The sequence below is a fragment of the Lycorma delicatula genome, chromosome 1 (assembly GCF_047948215.1).
Source record: "Lycorma delicatula isolate Av1 chromosome 1, ASM4794821v1, whole genome shotgun sequence".
Classification (NCBI taxonomy): Eukaryota; Metazoa; Arthropoda; class Insecta; order Hemiptera; family Fulgoridae; genus Lycorma; species Lycorma delicatula.
Window position 1 is genome coordinate 88,495,398 of NC_134455.1, and position 22,291 is coordinate 88,517,688.

General features: G+C 31.7%; 1 protein-coding gene across 1 annotated transcript; it reads left to right on the plus strand.

Annotated features, from left to right (window-relative positions):
• Positions 1-10,610: 10,610 nt before the first annotated feature.
• LOC142317557 (uncharacterized) lies at positions 10,611-11,114 on the plus strand. Its single transcript, XM_075354116.1, has one exon. The coding sequence runs from the start codon at positions 10,611-10,613 to the stop codon at positions 11,112-11,114; it is 504 nt and encodes a 167-aa protein (XP_075210231.1).
• Positions 11,115-22,291: the final 11,177 nt, after the last annotated feature.

Sequence of the window (22,291 nt, forward strand, 5' to 3'; positions counted from 1 at the left end):
AAGAAAACTTAATAAAAGATCAAGTAAACACATTAAAGTTAAGAGATTACCATTAAGCATCTCTTAATAGATTTAATTTAAAGGAGAACACTGCAAAGCCAAATGTTAAACTTTATTAGTAAATAAAAAGAGTACAAATAAAAGAGTTCTAGAAAGAAACTTTTTTTAAAAAAGCAAGTATAATCTAAAATCAACAAGAAAAAGGAAGTTATTGAAAAAATAAGTTTAAAGTAGAATGTTTTTCCACATAACTATAAAGAAATCAACTAAAGGTTTAAAGTATAAAAAGAAATTAATAGTCAAGGAACTTCACAAGAGAAAGTCTTCATAAACCAATCAGAAACTAAACCAACAAATTTAGTTATTTAAAGCATAAAAACTTAGAACAGCTGACAGAAGAATAACAAAGAAGTATATCTAACATATTCAAAAAAAGATAATAGAAATGGTGGAACCATAACCATATGTGTTAGGTATGATCAAGCAGTGGTGGGGTGGTGGGCCCCCATCCTGAAAATTATCTTTCTTTATGTATTCATTATTTAAAATTTTGAAACTGTAAAACTGTTTGCATTAAAAGAATTTTTTAGTTTTTTTCAAAATCATTAACTTTTCTTATTTATACTAAACTTGATATTAATAAAAATTTGTGTTACTGAACTGAATGATTTTAAAATGAACAGTATGTTCTTTAATTTGTATTTAAACAGATGAGCATTTTTTATTTTAAATAAAATGTAATGTTAAGTAAATAATATCCTTTTTATAGCCATCAGGCTGGAGTAAATAATCTGTTGTGTAATACTACACAATTAATATAATACTTCAGAATTCACATAATAAAATTGACTTTGATCGAAACAAGATGTGATTGTTCTAACTGAGAAATTTGTTAGGGTAGTAGTGTACTAAATACTTCAAAGTTTGCAAATATACTAAGAAGATACATGTTTAAAGGTTAAATGATCTGGATGGCCACATGATGTCACCATATAAGGAGAGATTACATGATTAAGAAACAAATTCTGAGAAACTACATGGAAACTTGTTTAAAAAATTGTTTCCTGAACAATGAAATTTAGCTTTATTGTTTATAACTTGTTTACAGTTCTTGGTTTATATTAATCAAAATAAATACTCATATATCAGGCATAAATTAGTTTGTAGTTGTGCTTTTATTTTACTTGTGCAGTAATAACTTGACATTGTTGGTCTAGTGCTGAACTCGTTATCGCAAATCAGCTGATTTTGAAGTCGAGGGTTCTAAGGTTCAAATCGTAGTAAAAGCAGTTACTTTTATACAGATTTGAATACTAGATTGTGGATTCTGATTTTCTTTGGTGGTTGGATTTCAATTAACTACACATCTCAGGAATGGTTGACCTGAGACTATGTAAGACTACACTTCATTTACATTCATACATGTCATCCTCATTCATCCTGTCAATTAATGCCTTACTTGGTTCTGGAGACTAAACAGTAAAAGGAGGGCTGGAAGCATAAATTTTCATGAAAAGCTGCCTAATAGGTAATTTTTTATCAGCCCAAATGACAGAGATGCAATGTACAGAGTAGTATGGATTCCATTTAGAGGCCTTTCTCACTGTTACTACATTCAGGTTTAGAAATTGTTTTTAAATAATACATTTCTTTTTTTAGTGTATGACTAGTATCAAAAATTTGTACCAAATTCTTTAATTTTTTTGCTTCAATTACAGTGATTGTCTTTATAATTTGTGCCAAGCTATCATGAAACTTCCACCATTTTTATGAAAATATTTCACAATAAAAGCACATTGCACTACAGTCCATGACTCCATGTAAATGTATCATAGAAATATATATGCTGCATACTGCTACATAGCACCGTAATGTAATTCAATAATACCAAAATACAATGGCATGCTTTATGAGATTAAGTATTACTTAGCAGAATCAGTAAGATGAGATTTATATTTTTTAACTTCTAATTATACTGAATATACAAATTATATGAATTGCATATCAAAGAGTGCTTTTTTAAAAAGTAGTTGTTTACTTTTTAATGGTTTATTTATAGAGTTTTTAACAATGTTTTTAAATTTTATAATAATATTTGGATTTATTTTCGTAGATTTATTATAGCATTATTGTTATTGTATTCACATGTTAAAAAGTAATTTTGTTTTGATGCAGTTTTATAGGATTGATAGTAAGAACTGTAACTGAGGAAATGGAGCACTACTCCTGCCGAATTCACTTGAGATATATCATAACATCTTAATACATCTTGGAGAACATGTAGTTAGTTAGTTAGTGTTATACAAATTTTTGGTTAGCAGGCTTAAGTTGCATTTAAGGATTAGGATATTAAGTTTGAATATTGTCTAAAGAAATTTAGAAATAACAAAATTCAGGAATTGTTTTGAAGTTCTTGAAATGTGTGAATGCTAATTTCTTTTCCAGCTTTGAAGAAATAGACATGATGTTTCAGCATGTAATAATTTAGATGGTAATCCAAAAATTTATTAAAACATGCCATTGGCATTTGCATACAGGAGGCATACTGCAAGACTACTTCTTCAAAGTTGTAAAATATGAGCAGTGCGATGAGAGTGATATAGTTATGGATGAAAAGAGTAGATGGTAGTGAGTAGTGGCTGTAGATGGTAGTGATGTGGTGGCTGTAGATAGTAGTGGTAGTGATGGTTGAGAGGTAAGGATTCTGTGAGCTGGGTAATATTTTTAAGTACATAATTATTATTTTTTTTTTTATCACCACATAAGCTTGAAGTTTTTGCATAACACTATATGGAAATTCCATTTCCATGGTCCACTTGAAAAAAAACAACAAACCCTAGAGCTTAAAAAGACTTTGACTGATGTTTTCAGCCAAAGATGTGTCTGGAGATGAAATGAGAAATAAAACAATGAATGCAAAAATATCAATAATGTTTATTGCAATCAAATACAAGGAAGAAGGTAAATCATTTGCAAAGGTTTCACCTTTCTTAATTAATAAGTGCGTTGTTGCAGTGTGTGGATCGGCAAAATCAATTAAAAAACATAGGAGTGGTGCCCTGTTGATTGAGGTGACTGATGATGAACAGTTCAGAGGACAGTCTGCAAAGAAAGTTCAGAGGAACTGTCCCTGCAGTTCTGTTCAGAGGATAATGAAGAAGGAGAATGTGTTGATGTAATAACATCCTTACTTATTATAATCTTTTCTACTCTGACAGTCCCTGAGCGAATAAAAATAAGCTATTTATCTGTCCATGTGTGACCATACATACCAAACCCCAGATACTGCTTCCAGTGTCAGGGTTTTGATCACACCAAAATTGGTTGCACTAAGAAACAAGTTTTTGGGCATTGCAGCTGCACAGGACATGATAGCAGATGTACTGAGGCTGAAAATTGTGTAAATTTTAAGGGTTTATATTTGGCAAGGTTTCGAGAATGCCCCAATTATAAGGAAGAACAGGCAATATTAAGGATCTTTTTTAAGCAGAAATTGTCCTTTCCTGTATCTCATCAGGAATATAGAAAATCTCTCAACATGAGCAATCCTGTTCAGCGCAGTGTTACTTTTGTCCATGCTCTTTCCAACAATTTACAAAAGGAGAACGAGCATGCATTGTGCAAGGAATTGACCAAGTCGGTTCAAGCTTTGTCAGACCAGGTAAAAGCCCTCACTTCTGATACAATATCAGAAGTGCAGGCAAGAAGAAAGATATTTTTGATGGAAGGCTGAGAGTGGTTCACTGAAGATCACAGGGATTGCTATACCACCCAATTAAATTCTTGCTGCATCAACAACGCAGCAAACTACTAAGATTCCAATGAAGGGATCTGCAAAAAAATTGTTGCCTGGTATGGTACTTCTGGCCTTCCAGGCTTCCAAGACTCCATCACCATCTCGAGATCTCTTCAAAAATATGGTGTGTCTGAATATTGATAGTTCAATGAAGTATCTGAAGAAACACAGCACTTTCTAAAAACTATTAATACCAAAAAGAAAAACCTGATAGTATTTGACAAATAATCTGCATGTAGTTTTATATATAACAAGAAAAGAGTATATATAGCTACATATGTTATTCATTGGAATGTTTGTGGTATTCATTCTCGTCCTGGAGGTAAAAAAAGAAAAAAAAAGAGGAGGAAAATCCTTTAGTACTATGTCTACAGGAGACACCTCATCCTTAGAATGAAGTGTTCTTTTGCAGATACTTTGCGAAAGATGCAACCATCAAAATGAGAGAATTGGACAAGAAGGTGTGGCTATTTTTCTAAAGGAAATAGTATTGGTCATGCGGATACTACTGATTACAAACATCCCTGCAATCTCAGTAAAGATACCGGCATCGTCTAAAATTAATATCTGCAACTTATAACTTCCACCAAATTCGGATATCAGTGAGCATGATCTGTCCAGTATGTTTTTCCAGATTCCTTTACCATGCCTAATAACTGGCGATTTCAACGCCCATCACTATTTATGGGGTTCACCATCTTGTTCTTCCCGAGGCAGTATAATTGATCGACCAGGCAGAACTTAAATCTCTGCTTATTGAACGATGGATAGTACACGTTTGTATCATCTTCATCAGGTAGATATTCATGCATCGATCTATCATTCAGTTCAGCATCCCTACTTCCATATCTTACCTGGCGTGTTTCCAAAAACATTTTTGGAAGCGATCACGAATTGGTTATTATATCGTTCGGTAGTAATGATTTGCCTCAGAATCAGCTACGCAGATGGGTGGTTGGGAAAGCAAACTAGATCGGGTACAAAGCTTCATTCAGCCAATAAACGAAAGTGGTGACGCGATCCATCAACTTTCCAAGTTTGCACACGTGATGCTCGATAGTGCAAGTGAATATAACCCTCTAACATCCGGAACCAAGGCGGCCAGCTGTTCCGTGGTGGAACGAAGAATGCAAGGGTGCATTAAAGGATTGTCGCAGGGCTTTACGTAATTTCAATCGTAGGCCTACGAGAGAAAAGATCTGCGACTACCGCAATGCGAGGGTTGTATGCCATCGAATATTTCGGTGTGCTAAGCGGAAATCATGGCTAAACTATGTCAATACCATTTTTTGGACAACTCCATCATCGGTTGTTTGGAGAAAGGTACGGGCCATGTGTGAATCGGGCCAGTCACCGCCGCCGATTGGACTAGAAAGCAAAGGCATCCTCGTTACCGTGCTAATTGATGTGGCGAACATGTTCGCTTACTCTTTTAGGTGAGTTTCACTAACATCATCCCACTGTCCTTTTATTATCGGAGATTCGCAAAATGAATTAAACATTCCTTTTTTTATGAACTAAGGTATGCTTTGAATAATTCCCGTGACATTTCACCTGGAAATAATAATATCAGGTTCAGTATGTTATTTCACTTCCTGGATACTGCACTACGACATCTTTTGTCCATTTACAATAAAATATTCTCTGACCCGGTTTCCAGATTCTTGGTCAGAACCATTCGTAATTCCCGTACTTAAAACTGGTATAGATAAATTTTGTCCCTTCAAGTTACCGTCCTAATCCTTGACCAGTGCCTTGTGCAAGTTGATGGAACGAATGATAAAACGTCGTCTAGTGTGGTACTTGAGAGAAACACCCTAATTACCCCCGAACAATGCGGTTTCCGTCAAGGTAGATTGGCTATCGATCATGAAGTTGCTCTGGAATCATTCAAAACGTTTGAAGGAAAGGATCCTAAATACACTGCATACAAGAAATAAAAGTAAATATCCTTGCATTTCTCAGGGATTTCTTCGGTAGTCGGTCCTTTTGAGTTCGAGTTGGAACGAAGATATCCGAAAGTTTCACACAAAACGGAATACCACAGGGGGCAATGTCCTAAGTGTTACTTTATTTGCTGTAGCCATAAATAATATAACAAACTGCGTGCGAAAACTCGTTATGTATTCTTTATTTGTTGATGATTTTTCAATTTACGTAGCATCTAGAACTTAAGCTACTAGTGAGAGGTTGCTACAAAGTACAATAACCTGTTTAGAATCGTGGTGTAATGCGACTGGATTTACGTTTTCTCCGGAGAAAATGACATGCATCTGCTTTTCACGTTTGAAGGAAGATGTTGACCCTCAACTGTTTTTACATGGTGAACCAGTTGAACGTTGGAGACGGATTAGATTTTTCGGATAATGGCTTGACCAGTGACTAACGTGGGTAACACATTTAAAGGAGCTGAAGGTAAAATGTTTAAAAATGCTCGATATGCTGAGAGTTTTATCTAATATTCGATGGGATGCGATTGAGTATGCATGTTGCGTTTCTACCGAGCTCTGGTTCGTCTCCGTTTGACTCCGGCTGAGTGATTCGTACGCTCGGTCCACCACTCTTAGAATGCTAGGTGCAGTCCATCATTCATTTATCAGTCTTGCTGCATGTACATTTTGTTCGAGCCCTGTGGTAAGTCTACTGGTGGAAAGTGGTGAGCCATTCCTTGGAATAAACGAAAGCAAATGATTTACATAGTTCATGTTACATCGCAACTTAATCATCCAAATTTTGATGCGGTGTTCTCTAACCAACATCTGAATCGATACCAGGAACAGCCAAGATCTATTGCTCCACTAGGCATAAGAGCTAGCGCCTTTTCTTAGATCTAAATATACAATTCCAGTTCTTACTTTTGCTCAATGTTATTATCCCCCTTGATAACCTTCTTTCCTTTACTGCTGCTTTGGTCTTTGTCAGTATCATAAGAATACAAATCCGTTTCTTTTACGAGGAAAATTTTATAATATTATAAAATGTATGAATCCTTATGCTATAGTTTATACGGACGGCTCTAAAAACGTTAATTCTGCTGATTGTGGCTTTGTGGTTGGCAACAGAACATACATATTTGGCCTTTCCAGCATGGCCGCATTTAATTAAGCAGGCCTTAAAAATAATTAGCCCAACATTTCGACACGTACTTGTCTGCTCAGATTCCATGAGTCCCTTACAGAAGATTAGTAAGAAGTACTCCAGACACCCTATTGTATACGAGATTCAGAGTGTTATTTCTCAAATGACTCAACATAATACAACTGCGAGCTTCAGCTGGATCCCCAGCCATATTTAAATTTCAGATAATGAGCGCGCTGATGGTGCGGCAAAAGAGGCTTGTTTCCAGCCTCCTTTCAGCAATTGCATTGTCTTGAACGATCTTATCTGTTTTCTGAAGAGGGCAGTTCATGATGAGTAGCAAAGTGAATGGAATGCTACCATCAACAATAAACTTCGCCCAGTTAATAACACTGCATTACCGTGGAGTTCCTTAAGCAGAAATAACCATTGAGAGCAGGTTATTATTTGCCGTTTGTGAATAGGGCACACTAGGCTCACTCTCGCACGCCAGATGGCACAGTAAGCACTGGCGACATAGCTTCCGCCTGACGTAGATAATAATCAGCTATTTTATCACCAGCATTACTGCTGCCTTGCAGAGCTCCTTCACCAAGTAAAGATTTTGCTCCTTTCTTAGGAGTTTGAATCAACCCTGCTCGTCAGCTCGTGTCGTGAGATGTTGGGTTAAGTCCCGGAACGAGCGCAACCCTCATTCTTATTTGCCAGCGGGTAATGCTGGGAACTATAAGGAAACTGCCGGTGATAAGCCGGAGGAAGGTGGGGACGATGTCAAGTCATCATGGCCCTTATGGGTAGGATATCTGATGATAAGCAGATGCACCCGTTTGTGCTCGTTGTGACTGCCAACCAACTGTCCACCACATCCTTGTGGTTTTTATTTGTTATGCAGCATTGCGTCGGCATAAGCTAGGGGCGAAATACGTTGGGGAACTATGAAACAATTTTATGTAATCTTAAAATTTCTCAGGGCCTTTCGTTATATCTAAATATCTGAATATTCAGGAGTAACTTTCAGCGATTTATACCATTTGGCGTATAGCAGATAGTAATTTTAGTATTCTAATTTAGATTATTGATGTAATATTTCATATGGATTTATTTCACTATTTGGATTTTTAGTCTTCAATTTTTAATATTTATTTACGTACTAGTTAAATATCGTATCAGGGCGCTGATATCGACACTTCATTGAGCCCAAGAAAAAAATTGGATTCATGACCAAGAAAAAAATCATGAAATTTATTCTGCATTTTATCCTTTAATATAAATTTGTTTTACTTCTTTCATAATGTCTTTCTTATCTACATAATAGGCAAATTCTGTGTTACAGCAAAGCTGATTTACTTCATGATTCTCATATTAATGCTTTGTAAATTTTTTTGTAGATTTACATTAATTCAGAAATAAATTGATGGAAACATTTTTTTTCATTTTATTTTATTATAGTATTGATAAATTGTTGATTTCTTATGATTTTTATCAATTGCTTCTGAATGAAATATTCAATTCCGTCTTATTTGTTATTTGGCTAACTTAATTATTACAATTAACTGACAATCTCTACACAAACAATATAGTGCTGATTGTGTGATATATTATGTACTCAGAGATTGTCAAATGTGGTAGAACTAGTTTTAAAAGAACATAATTATTTAATATTTATCATAAAAAATATGTTTTTGCATACCTATATCCTATTTTAGATGATTAAGCAAAATGTCAGTTATAATTTTCCATAATTTTCAAATTATGAAAAAATTCCTCTCTATACGTACCCGAGAGTCTAGGAAATGTCTAATTGTCCTAGAGTCAAGGAAGGGAAAATCCTGACATTTACCTCCCCGTGGTAGAGAGGAGGCAACATTTTGTACTTAAAACGGCTAACGAATACAGGGACTGAGTGACACCTAGAATAAGGAGTCTAACCCCTACCAAGGGCCATTGGCTTCTTAGGAGGATAGATGAGTGGTTAAGGGAAGGTTAGGACTCTTGTCCTAGGAGGTAGAAATGCTTCCTAAAGGCAAATTAACTAAATAACCATGGCATAGAATTTACAATGCAACAGGAAACCAGCAGATTAAAGATCTACGGATATCCCAAGTAACATCCCATCCCTGTAGGGGAAGACACCTGCCTAGTGACATTCCGGTCACCAAACCACCCTCCCTGTTCCTAGCCCTCTTGGGCTTTAACGGGAGTCGTCTATCGCCCTCTGACTTTTTACATCTCATAGTAATAAAGCCTGGCCTTGTTGGGATGCCATTGATAGACATTTGCATCAGTGATTTACTAACTCAGCTTTTGCCTTCGCTGTAGGCCTCGTCCGGAATCCCAAGTAACAGCAAATATGATGGAGTCTTCAGTTAAATTTTCAGGATATAAAATAATCCCTTGCTTGGATCTCAGGAGGGACAATGAGAGAAGCACGTCACTCAAAGAGCAGAAAAAATGGGATGAAAATAGCGACGTGGAATGTGAAAACACTTACAAATCAGCAAACTAGAAAATATAAAAATTCAGATGAACAGAATGGGAATAGACGCACTAGGACTGGCAGAGATGAGGCAGCCAGATTCAGGATATTTCTGGAGTGGAGACTATAGAGTTATACATAGCATGAGTAAAGATGGCTGTGCGGGAGTAGGGGTGGTGCTCAATAAGTCATTGGGACAGAGTGAAAGAATACATCCAACACAGCGAGAGACTGATATTAGTTGAATTAAACACACAAACCAGTAGACACAATAGTGGTCCAAATGTACATGCCAACCTCAAACCAATGCGAGGAAAAAGTTGAAGAGGTCTATGATGATATACAGAATCTGATTAAAAGAGTGAAAGGCGAGAAAAATTTAATAATAATGGGAAATTGGATTGCTGTGTTGGGGGAGAGTGAATCAGATGGTACAACATTTGGAAGTTTTGGATTGGGGAGAAGAAATGATAGGAGGGAATGACTTGTTGAATGCTGCACAGAAAATAAAATGATAATAACAAACACATAGTTCAACCACCACCATAGAAGGAGATACATGTGGAAAATGCCAATAGATATAGGTCGCTATAAAATTGATTTCATTCTAGTCAATGAATGCTTTAAACAGCAAGTACATGGTAGCTGAAGTTACCCAGGAGCAGATGTTGTTAGCGATCATAACTTGGTGATGATCAAGTCCAATATTGGCTTAAAGATATTACAAAGGAGTACAGCCATAAAATGGAATATAAGGAAACTGAGACAAGTAGAGGAGTTTAGGGAAAGGTATAGAGAAAAAATGGATGAAATATCAGAAAGGGTGCAAAGGCAGGATGCTAACAATATGTGGAATGTCCTTAAAAGTAAAGTGAGGGAAGCTGCTGATGAGATATTGGACGGAGAAGAAAGCAATATAAGAAAAGAGTGGGTCAACCAAGAATTCATGGAATTGATTGGTGAGAGGAAGAAGTACAAGAACCAACAAACAGACAATGAAGTTAAAGAATACAAAATGATAAGAAACAAAATGAAGTGGAAAGAAGGAAGTGCAAAGAAGAGAATCATACTTGTGGAATAACTGCGAGGAGGTAGACTGCCTGCTGAAGGATCGGAAGTTTGAAGAAGCCTACAATATAATTAAAACTCTCTTTGGAGAAAGGAAGGAAAGTTATTGCTATTAAGAGCAAGGAAAGAGAGATTTTGTTTGATCGGGAAGATGTACTGTAGAGATGGAAAGAATATATAGGCGAACTATATATGGAAGAAGAGATGAAAGCAGAATCAATAGAGGAGGAAGCTGAGGTAGATGAAGAGGAAAAAGATGAAACCATTTTGGGGGAAGAATTTGACTCTGCTATTAAAAATTTAAGAGTGGAAAAAGCCCCAGGAATTGATGACTTCTCTGCAGAGCTAATCAAGGCCACTGGAGAAAAACTAAGAACAGCCCTTTATAATCTGATTTGTGAGGTATATGAAACAGGAAAAATGCCAGAAGATTTTGAGAGATGTGTGATGGTCCCAATTCCAAAGAAAGCAAGTGCGACGAAATGTGAAGATTTCTGTACAAGTCTAATTTCTCATGCATCCAAAATCTTAACATCTGTACCATTGCAAAGAATAGACAAGAAATTAGATAAGGTCCTGAGTGAAGATCAGCTTGACTTCAAAAGAGGAAGAGGTACGCAAGAAGCAATATTAGCACTAAGATTATTAATACAAAAAAAGCCTAAAAAAAGGACAAACATGTGTGTATCACCTTAATTGATCTTGAAAAGGGCTTCGATAATGTGAACTGGGACAAATTGCTCATGATACTCAAAAAGAGAAGGATCAGATGGATGGATTGAAGGATCATCTGGATCTTGTACAGAAATGAGGAAGCAATCATCAGAATGGGAGGAGATCAAGATAGAGTAAAAGCACAGAAAGGGGTGCAACAGGGTTGTCAATTGTCACCTATTTCGTTTAACTCTTATGTACAGGAGGTATTAGATCAAGTGAGGGTAGAAGTCAGAGTGGGCATTAGCATCCAGGGAGAGAAAATTGATATACTACGATTTGTAGATGACATTGCTGTGATCACAGATAATGAAAAGGATGTGATCAACACATCAACACTATTGAAAAAATGGACATGATATTTACTAACGATTACAACCTTAGAATAAACAGAACAAAAATCAAAACAATGATATGTGGTCAGATATATAGAAGTGCACAGATTAAAATGAATGGTGAGACTCTCAAACAGACTAATGAATTTAAATTCCTAGGCAGTACAATTACGCCAGATGGGAGAAGTTCCAAGGAAATAAAAATGAGAATTGCACAAGCAAGAATTGCCTTTAACAGGAAGAAAGACTTGTTTTTTACTAGCAATATAAATATGGATATAAGGAAATGGCTTCTAAAAATGTACATATGTAATGTAGTTCTGTATGGTAGCAAAAGTTGGATGATCAGAACTGCAGATAGAAGGAAGCTGGAGGCCTTTGAAATGTGATGCAACAGTCGAATGCTTAGGATCAGGTGGATTGACAGAGTTACAAATAATGCAGTACTTAGCCAGATGAATGAAGAACGAAATGTGCTGATTGGCCACATACCACGACACAACAGGCTGCTCCAAATTATTGTTGAGGGAATGATTGAATCATTGGGGGAGAGGAAGGCTGGAGTATATCAAACAAATTATGAGGGATGTGAATTGTGAAACATATGTCGAGCTGAAAAGGAAGGCTCAGGATAGAGGACTTTGGAGAATTGCTGCCAACCACCAATCATAGGATTGAATACTAGAGAGAGAGAATTTTCAAATTATACAGTGTACAAAATGTTAAAATGTATTAAGATGACTTAAATCTGTCTTAACATCTATTATAAAAAACAAATAATTTAATCTTCTTTAAACAGGAAACACCAGTTTTTCTTTAATCTGAATGTTCAATCTTTGGGTACATACAATATTTAGATGTACATCTGATGCTTATTTGCAGTTTTAATTAATACTATTTTATGCTTTGTAGGGGTTAGTTTAAAATATTTCATGGTTATAGATTTTTTTTTAATGAATTTTAAAGTATGAGTAATATTGTTTTTAACTATATGTATTGCTGTTCCTTGAAGCTGTATTATTATAATCTCTTCTATCCCACCACAAAACTTTCCCATGTTTTTGTTTTTTTACTTATTCTATCATTTTCTGAATTTAAATTGGTTCCACTTTCAGTGTCTTATATTTTTTAAACTATGCTATTTAATTTTTTTAATTTCTTCAGGTCTGTTGCCACTTGTTCATTTTTTGAAGAATTAGTATTTAATTTATATGTCTTCTCAATTTATTCAAACTCCTTTATCTCTATTGTTCCTTTTACAATCTTGCACTTATCTCAAAGTCTTGTCTTTAAGATAGTAACTACACATTGTAAATATTTTTGCTTATTTAATTTACCCTTTTGCACTCTGCTATTGTATTTCTCTTTCAATCGATCAAAATTATTTTGTTCTGGTAACTACGGTTGTCAATCTAGTTTCCTTTGGAACTAATTGTTTGATATTTCTTTGTTTAGCTTTACATTTACTCTTGAAAATTTATTTATCTTGTTTTATATTGTCTAACAGTTAGGTGGTGTATATTCAATCCATTTAACCCCATTTTGTTTCTACTTTTTATAATCTTGATTTTTGAAATGTGGCATTAAACGGTTTGTTGTTTAAAAATGTTTTATGCTCTGTTTCTTACAATTTATAAGCAACAAACAAAAAATTCCCTCTGATAAGAAGAGAATTTATATTACATTAAAAATTTCTCTTTATATTTTATTATGGTTGTCATAATTTATTGTTATGTTAGTTATAGTATTATTAATATTGTTTTGAAAGTTGGGTTAATTCTTATGAATTAATTTATCCCATTCTTTTTTCTTGTGGTTCATTTATTAATATTGATAATCAATAAAGTAAATATTTGATTTATTAAAAAATGCTATTATAATATGATTGTTAAAAATATTTATACTGCACCTTTATTCTCCTCATCAATTGTAAAGTAAACTTATTAACGTTTGAAGAATAATGTCCAATGATTGCCATGTTATTATTTTCATGTTTCCAATATCTGTTAAATGTCATACTTACAAATGTTTTTTTAAACCTGTCTTAAACAGTCACTGAAAAGAAACGGACTCAATATTTCTTTGATTTGAAATATATTATAGCTATGAAAATATATGACTTTGTATAGCAATTTACTATTTTGAAAAATTAGACTAAATATTTAAAATTAAAATTTAAGTTAATATTATAAATTAACACTTAAAATTAAATCATTTTAAACACTTTTAATTATTGTTTATAACTTTGGAATGAGAATTTTGTTATTTGACATACTGTAAATTTAAAATGGAAAATTACATTTTCTCAAAACCAATAATTTATTTTTCACATTTTTGTGGAATAATGCCGATCAAAAAAAAACCACTAAGCATTATATACACGATTACATTAACTGCGTTATCTATAAGTCATTTATTCACAACACCATTTCTGACAGTTAAAATTAATAATAATTACTTCAGAAATGAAAGTTACATAGAGGAGAAGAAATATTTACATTATTTTAATTACAAAATAATTATCAGGATGTCATTTCCATTATCAATAATAATGACTAATATTTGTTCAAAATTAACCAGTTTAATATTACTTAATAAATATTTACCTCTTATTTATAAAAATATAAAATTTGTTGATTCGTTAATTAAACTCAGAAAAGTTACAATGAGATTTTATATGTTTGCATTTGTGTTTATTTTCATAATTTTTTTGTCAAATATTTTTATTATAGCTGAAAGTGTTATAGATAATTATGAGAATTATATATTATTAATGTGGTATTTCATGTTTTATTTTGGAAATTTTTCATGTTGCTGTTCAGAAATACAATTTGTTACGCTTTGTTACTGTTTAAAGTTCCGTTTCTCACAAATAATAACAGAGTTGGAGTTATTAGTTGATAATACTGATTCATTTATATTTGAAAAAATGAGAAAATTTTCACTGAAACATCAAAGGTTTAGAAGATTTAATAAAAATGTACCTTATTTTGATGTACATGATATTTCTGAGAAAAATAAGATTTTAATTTATGATAATTTAAAAGATACGCTGGGCAAGAATGATGGTGTAATGTGTACTAATAATTTCTACGCTGCTCACCCTAATTTCTGCAATAAGTTAAAATCTTTGGAGTCAGCATATCGTAAATTATGTAGTGCTTCATTCCATTTGCAATCATTGTATCAAATGCAACTGTTTGTTTCTTTAATAGCTACATTTTTGACAATATTATTTATATTTTTCTTATCTGTATTTAATAACTCAAATAATTATTTTTATAAAGATTTCATAAACTTGTTCTGGTTTGTACATTGTCTGGTTCGTTTTTTACTTTTGGTACATGCTGCTTTTTCTACTTCATCTGAGGTATGATATTACTGTAACTATTAATTATAAAACTTAATTAACACTATTAAACCATATTTAGTAGTTTAAGAAAACTCAAAATAATATGTTACTTTCAAAGACTACATGGCAAATTTACACTTGAATTATGACTATCATTACTATAAAATATTTAGTGTTAAAAAAAAAAAATAGTTTTTACATTTTTTAAATAATTATTTAAATTGATTCAGCCATTAATTACAATTAATAAAGCAAATATGTTTTATAAGTGCATGCAATATATAAGGTTTGTAAATGAAGTAATGAAACTAGTTTTTTGGCAGATAAAGTGGCAACACTGTAAAGCTATTAGTAAACAAATGGTTATATGAACAGCTGATTTATATTAGGTATTAATATTATTTATGGACACCTTGTAATTATTGTAGGTTTGTGTTTTGGGGATAAAAAAGGAACAAGGGGTTAGAGCTATGTTAAAAAATCACAATTCAAGAAACAGCTAAAAATGTTCAGGATTTTGAAGCTTTTAATTGTAAAAGTTTTTGTTGTTATTAGGTTTAATTCATGAACATTATTTAGTTGAAATTGGCAAAAACATTTAACAAAATCATGTGTAATGAAACATAAACCATTTAACATTTTCGTGGCGGGTCATAGTCCGTTTTTTTTTTCTAGCACAAATTAATTATGATAATCCAAATGAATTTTATTGTAAGGCTTATTTTTCAATTTATTGATTAAAAATCTTTACCTTTTATCTGCTGAAATGCACATATTTTTATAACAAACTTTTAATATATTTTCTGAAATTTGGTCAATAAATTAGGTTGAACATTTATTTTGCTTAATTTCATTTACTGGTAATAATGCTATTTTATTAGGAATAATTTTTCATTATAACAATTTTTTTGTTTATTTAATGAAAGAGTCCCTACAGCCATTTTCTTATAAAATTTATTTAATTAATATTGCGAATTAAAAAAAATCCTTTTAACATTCCTTTTAGTTTTTAACAACTGAAGCTGGAAAATAAAAATTTTCTTACCACTTTGTAGGCCATAATAGCTATCTTTTTTAGCAACATTGAACTGCATTTTTTGTGGAGAGTTTCTCTGCAGTCAATATTAACAATTGATCAACAGTTACGTTATGTACATTGTAAGGAATACTTCTATTTGATACAAAATTAATAGAATATTGCGCATTCAAAATCTGAAAGAGTTTTTCCAGTTTTCTAACGAATATATGGAGATAATTTTTAATTGGTGTACACTAGATGTAAATGGTGAATATAAAGAAAGATTTTTTAAGAAGAGAATTTCAAAACCCCAAAACCTTTGCTATTGGTATTTATGTGATTACCTATGTCTAAATCATATCTATGATTTTCACGTTCTTATGGAACATCTAGAAAATGCAGTTCATGTTATAGAAGACAGAAGAATGTGTGATTTAACATGTTCAATGCAGTGATTTAGTACGAGATTGCAACAATGTTAATTAGTCAAACAGAAAAAAGTATGACAAATATTTTATAAATATTTTTACAATTTCCATTTGCAGAAACATGTATGTAAATCTCTTGAAAAATAATTTACCACCATTTTTATAAGATGTTTCTCTATCAAGGCTGATTTTCAAATGTAACGGTGCATCTTCACATTCTGTGAAAAATCTAGGAATTGTTGCTATAAGATAATTATTGTTATTATATTTTCTGTTAAGAATACTGTGATATCTATGTTGAGTACTGTTTACCTTTCTTAGCTTCAATTTTTTATTATATGTTGATGTGTTTCAGAATAAAACTATTGTCAAAATTTAATGTGCGGTACTTTTAAATTTTTGTTAGTCTTTATATATTGTTAGTTACAAACTATTAGTTTAAAATACTTATCTTAAATAAAATGAATATATAACTGTTAATAACAAATAAACAAGGAAGATGGTGAGATAAGGCATGACGTTACATATGGGGAGGGTGTTGACTAAACATTATATAAGGACTAACAGAAATTTAAAAGTACCTTGACAATGGAGTTGTTCTGAAACGCAACAACATATAATAAAAGAATGAAACTAAGAAAGGTTAACAATACTCAACATAGAAAGATAAGAATTATTATATAACATATTTAGATATTTACTATGTTTTTGTGGATGACAGTTGGTGAAAAAATTTAAGAATATAAAATTTAAATAATGTTCTCAATGTTCTCAATCTTGCATTTGCTAATGTTAATGTTGGTTTTTTTTTTGGTCAAAAAGTATTGAATTGCGTGTATTCATTTAGTATGTTGTATGATTATGTATTTCATAACGTTCAGTTTATTAAGGTGTCTTAATGTTTCTTTCTATTTTTTAAGATTAATTTTGATTTCTTATATTTTCCAATTGTGAAATGAATTTTGTTTTGATTTAAAATTATAATATTTATTTTTCTGTCATGTGTCAGTTTGTATTGTTTATTTTTTAATAGAAGACAAATTTCTTAAACTCTTCTTAATATTTCAGGTGACGTTACATAGATTATCTGAAAATTAAATTGTCTACAAATTTGATTTGTTTACTGGTACTTGAAAGTATTTATCAGTCAAAGTTATCACTGATAACAACAATTTTTTGTCAAATCAAAAATTGTACTTTGCAACTCCAATCAATTTTTTGTGTTTTGTATTAATTTTCTCAAAAATTAGTGAATACAGTTGTGAGACCTGTTATTAATTTTTCAACCCAAAAACCATATGAACTATTAAATCTATTAATTTAAGTTCCAAAAATTTCAGAATTGCTTCATTTAACCCTGGAGAAAAAACTTTTCTCAAGCTGTAATTTGAAAATAAGGCATTTCCTGACCAATTATTATGTGAACTTTCTTCTTTATTTTCTCTCTTAGAACATGTCCTGAAATCCCTTCAGTATTTTCATGAGACACTCTATATTAAGTATAGTATACTCTAAACTTATATTTATAATTAATTAACTGTACATCCTAAACTAAAGAAACTAAAACAAAGTTATTTTTGTTTCATGATAAAAAACACAGTTGCATAAATGTATAGGCTGAACCTGATTATCTTTAATAATGGTTAATTAAAATAGGTACAAGTTAAAAATGTACATTATTTGTGTTTGAATATTACAGGAGTAAAAAATTAATTAAATAGTGGGTAAAATATATTACAATAAATGTTGCTTTAATATTACCGTATTTATTCGAGTACCCCCCGCACTTTTTTTCTTGGAATTGGAGAGAAAAAATAAGGGTGCGTGGCTTACTTGAAACATAGCCTTTAGCCAGAATAATTTATGTAAAGTAAATGTTTTCTTAGAAGTACCTAAATTCAATCACATAAATATAGTTACATTAGGCTTTCGTTTATCAATACCGTATGCCGCTTATATTATCATCCTCTTCATATTATCGATAGAAACGAATTGACGGTATTTTTATAAAACTGATTCATTCTGTATAGGCTGCATCCGGTTCTAATGACACTACAGTTACAGTATCAGTTACCCATCGTCGTCTTCTGTAGTCACCATAGTCATTATACTGTTTGTATATGTGGACGGTTATGTGCATTTTATCTGTTTAGTTTACCTTGTAAAGTTTAATACGGTGATTTATTTTAATTACGGCATTAAAATGAGTACAAAAGGACAGCGTCTATGATCTTTTACAGTAAATGAAAAACTGCGCGTTATAGAAGAGGCTGAAAAAATTGGAAATCGAAAAATTGGGCGGCAGGAAGAAAATTTGACGTAGATGAAAGCTGCATTCGAGACTGCGTAAGAAGAAACAAATTCTTGTGAAAGGCACTGGTAATAAAAGGGCTTTTCGTGGCTTAAAACCAAAATACAGACATAGAAAAAAAATTGTACGACTTAATTATGGAAAAAAGGAAATGCGGTTGTGTTGTCACGACAGAAATGTGTCAATCATATGCTCGTGAAATCGCTAAATCATTGAATAAAGTTGATTTTAAAGCAAGCCGTGGATGGATAACACGATTTTTGGCGCGAAATGATTTGTCAATAAGACGAAAGACGACCATTTCTCAACGACTTCCAGACACTTATGAACAAAACATATTGCATTTTCACAAATACATAATAAATCTTGGAAAAGATAAAGGCTATTTGCCTTCTCAAATAAAAAAGTGTTACGATTCGCTCTGGTGGTAATGAAAAACGAAGGTGTATTGTTATGCTTTGCATTACTTCTGATGGATCAAAATTACCTCCGTACATTTTTTTAAAAAGAAAAACTCTTCCTACCGTACAGGTAAATGAAGTTATTATCAGAGCACAGGAATCAGGTTGGATGGACGAAACCTTAATTTTAGATTGGATCAGGTGTGTATGGCAAAAGCGATCAAGAGATTTACTTAATAAAAAAAATGCCGGTATGCTAATAATGGATAGTTATCGGAGGCATACGACTGATAAAGTGAAAGACATTTTAAAAAAGGATATGACAGACCAAGTAATAATTTCAGGCGGATTGACATCTGTATTGCAACCACTATTCTGCATTGTCTACATTTATTGCATTGTCTGCATTGCATTGGTCTGCATTAATAAACCGTTCAAATCTGCATTGAACAACTCTATAGTAAATGGATGGCTGATGAAAATTTCTTTCTTACGCCTACAGGAAGAATCAAACGCCCAGATTTTAACCAGATTTGTGTTTGGATAAAAAATGCTTGGGAAGGTATTTCAACGGAATTAGTAAGGAAAAGTTTAAAAAAATGCGGAATATCTAATGAACTTGATGGTAGTGAAGACGATCACTTTGGCAGAGCGACGTGGAGACTACCGGTAACTCTTCTACAGACATTGACAGTGACAGTAATTAATTAAACATAAAATCCCATATTAAAAAACGTATTGAAATGATCCTTTTCAACATGATACTTTCTTTTCGTTTTACTGGCCTACTTATTCTGAACTAAACTAGTATTTACGGTAATTAATTATTAGTGTAATATTAATATTGTAATTTAAATGAATGAATTAAATGCTTTACTTTCTGAATATTTTCGTATTTACGTATTTTTTTATCGTATCTGTTGCACTTTAAAATACCGGTATATACTCGATTTGTTTTTTTAGATTTTCGGTCCGGAAAATCAAGGTGCACGGCATGTTCGTGGGCGGCGGGTACTCGAATAAATACGGTATATCGTGTTGTGTAAAGATGTAATAAAACTATATTTTTCAGGCATTAAAAGCAAAACCACTTGTAGCAGCAATAAACAACAGATTTTTAGATAATGAATGCAAAGAAGAGGTAAGAAATTTTACAATTATACTTTCTGATAAATCTATACATTTAAAATTATTAATTTCCCTTGACTAATTATTTTAAGTTTCATTTCTGTTAAATCATAACATAAATTACACACTATAAAGTTAAATTTATTCAAATAAATATTTTAGCTAATATTTATTCTCTCAAGTCATATTTCCTTATTTCAATAGTTAAATGAGATTGAAAAAACAATCTTAGAAAAATATATAATCATTAACAAAAATCATCTATGTACTAAAAGAGTAAGGTGTTTTACTTACCTGTATATACAGGGGTGTCAATAAAAGAACTTTTAAATTTAACATTTAAAAAATAAATTGCAGATATTATTGATGGATTTTTATCTAAGAGTAGTAATGTTCATAAAAGTTTCACAAATGATATTCTTGCTCATGTAAATGTACCTGCAGTAGACATAATGCTTATTTCATTGAGAAGTAGTCCTTTGTAAAGTAGCATTGTATGGTTGGTTGATTTTGTTACAACGAAATCATCACCAAGAGAATTTGTCATTTAATACAACACCCAGAAATTTCACACTGTTGGTGACATAAATACCATCGTTAATTTTATAGGAATTCTGTCCATGTGATTATATAGCAATACTATGTTATGTCTATCTGAGAAGCACAATGCAATGGTTTTATCAGATTAAAATTAGATAGCTCAATACATTCAGCGAATAATGTTTTGAACTGCTAATGTAGAATTTTGAAGTTCTTTTAAATAACTATTTTCTGATATAGATACTACTGTATCATCTGTAAAGGGGTTACCAATGAACAGTTCACGAATTTGTGGCATTTTAATAAACAGTAAGAAAAGCAAATGATCAAGAATTCTTATCTATGGCACTCTGTGTTTTACATCTTGAAATGAGGATCTACATCTCTCATCTACAATGCAAAATTAGGTGTACTAGTATTGTTAGTTTGTTAATGAATCAAGAATGTTATAATTTTTTATAAATTATTAATCTTAAATTTATTGTATAAAAACAATAAAAATTAATAAATTTTGAAAATTGTATTATCAGCTAAGAAATTATTAGTTACTTTTTTTGTCTGCATTATCACTAAAAACAGTCTCGTGAGGTTTAATTTCATGGAGGAAGTTTAATTTATATGAATTTACTAATATTTAAAACATTGTTTAATTACATTGATAAACAATCTTTTAAACATTGTTTAAAAGTAAAAATGACTATTGGCTATACAAAATAAAAGTTTGCTTTTTTATAAAAAAAAAATGGCTTGCATATTTTTCTATTATTTTATCAATGGGTTCCAAATTGATCAGGATGTATATATAATGTAGCTTTTGCTAAAAAACCAAGAATACTAATAGAGAAACAGTGGCTCTTTATTTATCACACACTCTGCCATATTCTACGCACATTTCTGTGAGTTTGTTAAGCCCTCTTGTAAATATCTTCATTGGACTGAATTTATCAAATTATATTTTTAACTTTTTTAAAATAATATTTTTAACAACTAAGGAAGTAATGTAATGTATAATAAATTCTTTAATTTAAAATTTTCTACATATTATTATTTCATTTTAGTAATAAAGATCAATGAATCAAACTGTGCAAGTGGACTGCACTTACTGATTACAGGTGAACCAAGATGAGAAAAAAATCAATTGCATATCTTTTCCAACAACATGTCGGTACTCATTTTACAACTCCAATTAATATTTTTGTAACCATACTGCTCTTAGGTTTTAAATTTTTTCTTTGTTATACAAATATTACATGTTTATTGTCTGTAGTGAGATCTATAAAATGGAGCTGGTAAAAATAAAAATTAAACACATTTAATTACAACAAATTCATTTTTATTTCATCAACAAATGAAATTATACAATTGACTACTACTCCAGTTGTCTGTGCCACTGATGGTCAATTATTTAATTTCAAAGATATCTACTTTATTCAGTGTCACAGTAGGGGAATACTTCTGAAAAAATGAATTAATGTATTTAGACATGTTAGCAATAAGTCAGGGGAAAACATTCTTGTTTTAAAAACTTTAAATTAAAATATTCTTTAACATTTTTGTTTTTTTTAGCTCTTGCTGTTTTCAAATTACATATCAAGCTGTAAAGTAGAATTCACTGCTTATGGATTATTTACTCTTAATTCCCATCT